The sequence below is a fragment of the Arachis ipaensis genome, chromosome B9, assembly GCF_059453495.1.
Source record: "Arachis ipaensis isolate K30076 ecotype BB chromosome B9, ASM5945349v1, whole genome shotgun sequence".
In the NCBI taxonomy this organism is placed as follows: Eukaryota; Viridiplantae; Streptophyta; class Magnoliopsida; order Fabales; family Fabaceae; genus Arachis; species Arachis ipaensis.
The window spans coordinates 22779845-22789839 of record NC_142444.1 but is presented as its reverse complement, the minus strand read 5'-3'; the positions used below and the strand labels follow the sequence as shown (position 1 = coordinate 22789839).

General features: G+C 33.4%; 1 protein-coding gene across 1 annotated transcript; it reads right to left on the bottom strand.

The window, feature by feature from the left end:
• Nucleotides 1-5147: 5147 nt before the first annotated feature.
• LOC107618655 (bZIP transcription factor 53) lies at nucleotides 5148-6582 on the bottom strand. Its single transcript, XM_016320777.3, has one exon. The coding sequence runs from the start codon at nucleotides 5891-5893 to the stop codon at nucleotides 5456-5458; it is 438 nt and encodes a 145-aa protein (XP_016176263.1). The 5' UTR covers nucleotides 5894-6582; the 3' UTR covers nucleotides 5148-5455.
• Between the last annotated feature and the right edge of the window lie 3413 nt (nucleotides 6583-9995).

Genomic DNA, 9995 nt, shown 5'->3' with positions numbered 1-9995 from the left:
TGTGTAACAATTAAGTGTGGGAAAACTGTGAGAACATGGGTTAATAAGGGAATGTGTTATGTTTTTACTTTGATAAAATATTGGAAATTTGGGTACCTACTCATGTGAGACCAGAAAAATTAAAAATCCATGTGCATTGATAAGTTATGTTTATTTTTCTATTTAAAAAAAAAAATCTAAAAATATTCAATAAATAAATAAGGGGACAAAATTACCCCAATGCAAAGTTAAGTTAATAAAAAGATCAATGCATATGTGATAAAATTAAAAGAAAAGTTGATACATGAGTATGTGATGCAAAAGTGGGAATTTTGGGTAGCTAGGCATGATTTTAGAATTACATAGAGAGTGTATGTGTGTTAGGTAAAAGCTTGGGTTAGTCAAGGATTCAATTTATAGCTCACTTAGCCATACATATATCCTCACCCTTACCTTAGCCCCATTACAACCTTGAAAAGACCTCATGATGTTTGCATTGATACATTAAATATTTGTTGATTGGTTAGATGAAGAACAAAGTTTTAGAAAGCATGACTAGAGAAGAGTGGAGTGATTACCCTATACAGTTGAGTGATTAGAGTGCATATACACTACCAGTGAGGGTTCAATGCTTGATTCTATGTTCCCTACTTTCATGAGCTATCTTCTTATAAGTTTACTTGTCTTTTATTGTATAATTTGAATTAGTGAAATCTGATTTATATTTGTCTTGAAAAATTTGTTTACTTTTAATCAAGTAGATAGAAACATCTTAGCATATAGTTGTATTCATATAGATAGGTTACATTTCATACATCCTACCACTCCTCTTCACTCCTTTATAACTTCTCTTGAGCTTAGCATAAGGGCATGCTAATGTTTAAGTATGGGAAGGTTGATAAACCACTATTTTATGGTTTATCTTGTGCTCAATTGAGTGGTTTTTATCAAGTCTTTGCACACTTATTCATACTAATTGCATGGTTTTACAATTTCCTTCCTGATTTTGTGCTATGATTGAAAACATGCTTCTTTGGGCTTTATATTTGCTATGTTTAATCCTCTCTTATTACCATTCGATGCTGTGATATGTGTGTTAAGTGATTTTAGAGATTATAGGGCAAGAATGGCTTAGAGAATGGAAAAGAAGCATGCAAAAGTGGAAGGAATACAAGAAGCTGAAGGAACTGCAAAGTTGTCAGCCCTGACCTCTTCGCACTCAAACGGTCATAACTTGAGCTACAGAAATCCAAATGATGCGGTTCTAGTTGCGTTGGAAAGCTAACATCCGGGGCTTCAAAATGATATATAATTTTCCATAATTGCTCCGAGGATAAGTGACGCGAATGCGTGCATCATGCGGACGCGTCACTTCTGCGAAAATCAGCGTGTTTGAATTCGAAACAGCGAATTTTGGGCTGTTTCTGACCCAGTTCTCGACCCAGAAAACACAGATTAGAGGCTATAAAGTGGGGGAATGCATCCATTCATCATGGAACAATTCACACAACATTCATTTATACATAATTTTAGGTTTTAGATGTAACTTTTAGAGAGAGAGGTTCTCTCCTCTCTCTTAGGATTAGGATTTAGGATTTCTATTATATTTAGGCAACTTCTTTTCAATCACAGGTTTAATATTCCTTTAATTTATTTTCTACTTTTATTTATTTTATTATTTTAATTGTTAGTTATCTTTTCAATTTGGCTTATGAACTTTATGTTAGATTTTAATTTCTATTTAATGTAATTTGAGGAATTTCAGATTTAAGATTTCTTTCTTTTGTTTATGTTACTGTTGCTTCCCATCTGAAGGCATTTTTATTCAAGTAGATTTTCTCCCTTTTTGTTTTGGTTAAGTAATTGGAGACACTTGAGTTATCAAACTCATTGTGATTGATGATTGTTATCTTTGCTAGTTGATTTGTATTCTAATAACTCTAGTCTTTTCTTAGGAATTGATTGGGACCTGAGGGATCAAATTGATTTATCCACTTAACTTACCTTCATAGTTAGAGGTTAACAAAGTGGGAGCAAAATCTAATTCTCATCACAATTGATAAGAATAACTAGGATAGGACGTCCAGTTTTCATACCTTGCCAAGAGATTTTTATAATTATTAATTTATTTTTCTTGTCATTTAAATTACTTGTTCCTTATTTCAAAAATCCAAAAACATACATTTTTCCATAACCAATAATAAATCATACTTCCCTGTAATTTCTTGAGAAGACGACCCGAGGTTTAAATACTTCGGTTATAAATTTTATTGGTTTTTGTTACTTGTGACAACCAAACTTTTGTACGAAAGGATTCTCTGTTGGTTTAAAAATTATACTACTAACGCGATTATTTTTATAAAATTCTTTACCGGCAGAAATCCGTTCATCAGTCCCACTTGCGTAATTGTGATTAAGACAAGCGACATGGCACTCTTCCTTTGAGACAAGTGATTCTCTGATTTATGAATTAAATTCTGATTCCAAATTTATCATTCCCTTTCACTAATTTTTGTGGGCAAAATTCTCTGATCGATGAATTAAATTATGATTCCAAGTTCTATTCAATAACATTAAATCTTTGACTATGGTACAAGTTGGGTGGAAGGATTAATCATAGCTAAAGGAGGGATACAGAAAGAATGAGGAGGAGAGAGTCAAGGATCTTGAAAGACCCTAGTGGTGTCACCAGCTTCAATCTTTCAACCAATTCCTTTTCAATCATTTTACGACCTTCCAATACACTCCTCTTGCTTTAAGAAGGCGAGAGTGGAGTTGAATAGAAAGTTTTTAGGATTATTTTGCTAGTAAAACCAAGTTCTGAACTCAAAAATCTTTAAAGTCAAAGTCTACTATTTTTATGTTTTTCACTTTTTTACCCTTACCAAAACTAACTTAGCATACTATGAATGTTTTTGAGTATCTGACTGTTGAAAATAAGATAGAGAATAAATAAATATGACTTTTCACTGTTGCTTTAATTAACACATATCTCCCTTCAGTAGATAATAATCACTATTTTCACACTTGTATTTTCTTCTTAACCTTATCTTCGATCAAATCAAAAGTAGACTTTTTAGAATGATATACCATGGAAGATAAGCCAAATTATTTGTCTTGAACTCCAATATGACTAATATTCAACAAATCCACAACTGCCAATGAATTCTTATGAGGGGTATTGTCTTTCAAGTTTCAACTATCCAATTTTAATACCCTAGGACTTATGTGTGTAGCAGCATAACGTTTTGTTAAAATGTATACACAATTATACTTATAAGACATTAGTTTTTGGAGATTTTCGAGTCCAGAACAAATACTAATTGTTAATTTGTCATGCAGAATATAAAAGGGAGCATATACAGACCGTAAATGCATAAAGAATAGTAATATTTCTTTTCAAAAGTACTTTTTCGACAAAATAAATGACAATTAAGGGTATGTTTGATTTGCGTTTTTATTTTTAGTATTTTTTATTTTTTGAATTTTATTAAAAAAATAAAAATAAATGATAAAAATAGAAAATAAAATTATTTTATTTATTTTTTTACAAAATTTAAAAAATAGAAAATACTGAAAATAAAAAAAAAACAAAAATGTATATAGCTCAAAACGTATTGCGTTTTTAGATTTTTATCCCAAAAATGTTTCATTAAAAGTTGAAACATCACGCTATAAATTCGGTTAATTTTTCTCTTCTAAATTGTAACATTGTGAATACAACATACAATTAAGCTCTCTCTCTCACGCAAAGGAAACAGATTTGAAGCTTTCAGAGAGCCGTTACCGTTGCTTCAGTCTGGGTTGCAATGGCCCTCCTCCTCTCTTCTACTACTCCTCTCCCCTGGAAAACCTCTTCCCTTTTTCCTTTCTGTCCCCTTCTCTTTTCTCTTCCTCCCAAACCATTCATATCTCCTTTCTCAGTGTCTCACTCTCACTCTCACGAGTCACATTCTCATCACCTCTCTCTTTTCTCTCTTTTCGCCGGTCACAACCCTTTACTACCATTTTTTTGTTATCACATGCCTTCTCTTCTTTTCTTTGCAACCCTTTTCTTTTGTTTCTCCCTGTTTATTCTGTTGTTGCTTGTTTATTTTGTTGTTTTCTATTTCTAGAGATCTAGATCTAAGATTCATATTTAAGTTAAATAACCTTTTTGTGGTGTTTCGCTCTTCTTTTGTGGTGTATTGATCCCTTTATGGGTGTGTTAGTGATGTTTTCATAAGTTCGGGATGAAGATACAACGAGAACATTTCATCTATATAAATATTTACAATTTCAGATAGCACTTAGATCGATTTTAAAAAGAAGAGAAGATAAACTTCTATAGTGCAACACTTCCGGTGTAATTTAGAAACAAAAGATATTGTAACGAGTCTCTGTTTCTCTGTTTCTCTTGTATAAAATTCTTTGTAATTGAACTTTGCTCCTGCTCTCAGACAATAGTTCAACATAAAACTTATTCATTTTTTTGTTTAATTTCATATCTAATGTTTCTTCTACAAATCCATTTTTTTGTTTAATTTCATATCTAATGTTTCTTCTACAATATGCAAGTGTCATAAAACTTATCTATTTTTTTGTTTAGTTTTTTTTTTTTTTTTTTTTTTTGTTTAGTTTCTTATCTAATATATCTAATGTTTCTTCTACAATATGCAAGTGTCATAAAACTTGTCCATTTTTTTGTTTTTTTTTTTTTGTTTATTTTCATATCTAACTTATCCATTTTTTTGTTTTTTTGTTTTTTTTTTTGTTTAGTTTCATATCTAATGTTTCTTCTACAATATGCAAGTGTCATAAAACTTATCCATTTTTTTGTTTAGTTTTTTTTTTTGTTTTGTTTAGTTTCATATCTAATGTTTCTTCTACAATATGTAAGTGTCCTTTGACTATTTTCTTAAATAAAAGTTTTCTTCTATAAAAAAAAACAAAAAGACATACAATTATTGTTATCAAAACAAATTGCTCCCCCTAGTAAGAATATTTATGAAACATTGAGACTATGTTTATTTGAAGAAAAAAAAAAAAAAAAGAAACATCTTTTTATAATTTCTTTTCTTCCAATCACACATAGCCGATAGCCTAAGGGTTATCCCAAAAGAAGAACTAACTAGAGTTTACTCACATAGAAGAAAAACTTATGAAGAATAAAGAAAAAAGAAAGCGTAAGAAGAGAACATCATTTCCAATTAACAATGATAATACAGATACAAAACAAGACAATGCCATTTAATGAAACAGAACATCGCATATAACTGAACCCAGAGAACATCACAAGCAGATACATATAATTCACAGACATGACATTGGCACTCATCATCATTCCGAACACTTTCACAACCCCAAACTGAAGCCCCCTTTTTATTTTAAAACTACCACCCAATGGCGACACAAGAATCCCAAACTAAATTACTAAACTACCCACACATCCGAGCAGGAGCTTCTCTGCCAAACACCAACATAATTCTGTAACACTTCAATGCAGGAACATGTCTGCCGAAGCCATGATTGGCTGAAATGGGTAAGGAATCTGCCAAGGCTTCATGAGAGGATCCAGAATCTCCGGTAAATCAACGGAGAGCTCACCGCCGCTTACGACTTCAGCAATTTCGAGGATGGAATTGAGGAACTTAAGCCTGTCCCCAAGCTCCGTGATCTGAGCCCTGATGACGCCGTTTGAGGATTCAATCTCTGCATAAGATTCCTCCTTCATCTTAATGGCCTCAATCAACTGCTTGTTCGAGGCCTCAAGCCGCTTCACCTCCTCCGTCAAATCCTCCAGCTGCTTTTGCTTCCTCATCCGCGACCGCCGCGCCGATTCGCGGTTCGACAGCATCCTCTTCCTCTTCCTCTCATCCATCACGGGCTCTCCGCCCTCCGATCCTGAGCTCGAATTGCGGTAAACTGAAGCCATTTCAACTCCTTCTCTTACGTCTTCTTCTTTCTGGTTCTTATCGATGAAACTAGCGTTTTGTCAAAAGGGAATTAGGGTTTCTGTTCTTTGTTTTTTAGACTAAGAAAAATCGGGATCAGCTAGCTAAAACTAAATAACAGAGAGAGATTATCAACGTGCTGAGGGTGAGTTCATGAGAAAACGTAGAACCAGTAGAGGAAGACGACCGAGAAGGAGTGAAGGAGACGAATCCGACGCATGGGGTTAGAGAGGGTCATAGAAACTCCATAAACATTGAAATTTTGTGCAAAATCCCTATGCTTTGAACCCTAGAAATTGTACAGAATCAGATTAACAAGGGAGAAGATGCTAAAACCCTAGATTGGAGATCAGATCTGAGATAGAGAGAGACAATCTTTCAAGGGAGAAACGCAATTAAAGAAGGGAATTGAATGAAAGGGAAGATCGAGAAAGAAAGCTGAGAAAATTAACGACGGAAAATTCGAGAACCGGGTGGTTTTCAGAGATTAGGGTTGTTGAGATGGAGAATCCAAAGAAGGTTAAGCAGGTTGGAAAAGTTAGGCTTTATAGAAGAAAAAGAAGGAAAGAGGGAGATGGAAAACGTGGGGCTGGTGCAGTGGTTTGTGGAATGATATTTTTCCAGCAACGTAATACCGCGTCATAGCTGCGTACACAATGACGACAGCTGTTCACCACAAACAACCAGCTGGTTTTATTAAAGGTTTTCCCCTCTTACATTTTTAACTTTTAAGGTTTTTATTCTTTTAAGAACTTGTTAAGTTTTTTATAATATTCTTTTATTAAAGTACTTGATTAAAAATAAAAATCTGATATTTAAACTAATTCTTTATTTATAATATTAAGATTATATTGATTTAAATATTTAAATATTTTTTATTTAATTTAGTTATATTATTTATGTTCATTTACTTACTAACAATTTTGTCTATTGATATAATTTTCAGCGTTATTAAGATTAATATTAATTTACTTTTCATTAATAAATGTGCTTTTGTGTTGGAAAATTATATTGTAAAGTAGATTGTCGTCAAAGAGGTGCTAATCTAGATTCTTTGCTTGGTTAATTCAAGGGGATAACAACTTTTCGTCAGCCATGATTAATAAACTTGAGGTAAGGATAGATGTAAGAGATTTCAATAAGAGTCTAAGAAAAACAGAAATTAAAATTAAAAGAAAGTTTTTAAGTATATCAATATATCGTAATTTAATAAATTTTAATTGGTAATTTTAATTATATATTATAAATATTTTTTAATTAAAATTAATAAGTTATTTTTCTTTTGTGTTAGATATCAATTTTAATATTTAAATAATAATGACCTTTTAAAAAATGTAACACTTATCTTATTGTTACTTCTTGTTACTTTATTAGAATAATTGGTTTACCTTTTTCTATAATTACTTTAATTAAGTACTAGTTTCGTAGTAAATTTGATTAGGATTAATTTTAGCATACAAGCGTTTAACTCTTATAAGTGTTACAAGTCTTGAAACTTACTAATATTCTAAATGCGCTCCAATTGTTACGTACAACTCACGCGTTATATAACAGAACATTATATCAATCAAAATCAATTAACGCGCAAATAATATACTTTCCAATTTTCAAAAGATTTTGTTATCTTCTACGAATCTCCTGCTAAGTTTTTCGTTCTCCTTCTTGCGTTTTTCCCCTGTATTTTCGATCGTTCTTTCTTCTGCATTTATCACTGCTTTGTTCGTCATCATTCACCTCATTTTCTCTCACTGTAACTCTAGCTTCGTTTTATTTCGATTTTCTGGTTTCTGAAATCAAAATCTGAACGAACTTTGAAAATAATGGATGATTCAACCTCAGATTGTCAGCTCAATCAGGGCGAAGTGGATTTTGAATTTGAATTGAACGAAGTTCCTGAGGTTTGATTTAGATTCAGTTAATTAAGATTAATCTGAATTTGATGCAGTTATTCGTCTATGATTGTCTAGCTGAATAATTCACGAACATAGACTGTGAAATTAATGCGTGAACATAATCTGTGGATTGAATCTAATGTATTAGTTTTGATTAATTATCTGCAATTTATAGCAGACGTTCGGGTGTAGATCAGAACTTTTTGGGTGTATTTTTAGGGAAGTTTGGGTGTATTTTAGGGGGAGTTTGGGTGTATTTACAGTTTATGATTTTTCTTGTTATTTTAGTTGACTTGTTGTAGTAACGGGTGTAGATCAGGAGTCCTTGGGGTGTATTTTACCTTGATTGTTATTTTTTTATGAGGTGCAGAAATTCTATAATATTTTCTTGTTTTAAACATGTTATATTTTTGCAGCCCCTCTCTGTTGTTGATGAGCAGCTTGTTCCCAAGATTGGAATGACCTTTAAAACCCTTGAAGATGCTGCAAAATTTTACAAGGACTATGCCAAGGCTGCAGGTTTTTCTACAAGAGTTCGGAGCACAAATAAAAAGGGAAACGAAATTAAGAATCAATTGATCACATGTAGCAGAGAGGAAAAATGGAAATCTAAAATATCTCCGACCGAGAAGACAAATCCCACAGCTGGTTTAAAATGTCCTGCAAGAATTTATATACACACATTGAAGGATGTTGGTGCTTGGATCATTTCAAAGGTCGTGCTGCATCATTCACACGCTTGCTGTCCAACTCAAGCAGAGATGATCAAACAGCACAGGGAACTAAGCATGTCCGTTCGTCGTACAATAGATAATAACGAGGAAGCCGGTATCAGACCAAGCAAAATATTCCAATCATACATTGCGGCAGCTGGGGTCACCACGAGTTAAATTTTATTGAAAAAGATGTGAGGAATTACATCACGAGAGAAGTACGGAATGTTTCGGAACAAGAAGATGCAAAGGAATTCGGGAAATATTTATTGAGAATGAAAGAGAAGAATCAGAATTTATTTTTCGAGCTCGAACTCGAGGACGATCAATTGATTAAGCTTGCTTTTTGGGCCGATGCAAGGAGCAGAGCTGCCTTTGAGTATTTCGGAGATGCTATTTCATTTGACACCACCTACAATACAAACAGGTAATATACTGTTCTTGTTTATGCTGCTAAATTAATTTTGTTCTATGAATCTGCTGCAGAGGTGTATATTGGATCTTCCTTGGGTGTATAAATTAATTATATGGGTGTACGTAATGATTTTCATTCTGCAATATCGTAATTTGTTTCAGGTATAATTTGGTTTGTGGTTCTTTTGTTGGGGTGAATCACCACGGTCAGTCAATACTTCTTGGATGTGCTTTGATGAAAAATGAAGAAATTGAGTCGTTCAAATGGTTATTTCAATGTTGGCTTCATTGCATGGGGGAAAATGCTCCGAAAGGGTTTCTCACCGATCAATGCGCGTCAATGAAAAGGACTATAGAGGCTTGTATGCCAACAACAATTCACCGTTGGTGTATTTGGCACATCACGAAGAAGATCCCAAGCAAATTAAATGGGTACAAGGGACATGCTGAAATAGAACAAGAATTGAGCCAAGTTGTTTGGAACTCTCATAGTAAAGATTCATTTGATAGGAATTGGAATGATTTTCTGCTGAATTTTGGTCTTGTGGACAACAAGTGGCTAATGTTGTTAAAAATCTGCAGCAGAGGTGTAAATTGTATTTTTTTCAGGTGTATTTATAGTCTGTTTTTGGGTGTTTTCTGCAGATCTCTATGAAGACCGTCATATATGGGTTTCAATCTATCTGGATCACCACTTCTGGGCAGGGATGAGAAGCACACAAAGGAGCGAGAGCATGCATTCATTTTTTAACAAGTTTATTACCCGGAACAGCTCGCTTATTCAATTCGTCAAACAATACGATAATTGCCTCGGAAGCAGGGAGCAAGCAGAGAGAGAATCAGATGCTGCAGATTTTCATACGGTCATACCGTGTGCAACCAAATCCTCCATTGAAGCTCGGTTTCAAGATGTGTACACTCATCAAAAGTTTAGGAAAGTCCAAGCACAATTCAGAGGAAAGGCGAATTGCATCACTAGACTAACGAATTTCGCTCTAGGCTATTCAGTATACGAAGTCGGAGAACAAGTTTTCAGCTCAATATTCAACAAGTTTGTGGTTATT

Coding starts and splice junctions, on each gene's coding strand:
- LOC107618655 (XM_016320777.3), bottom strand. CDS start 5,893: ATGGCTTCAGTTTACCGCAATTCGAGCTCAGGATCGGAGGGCGGAGAG.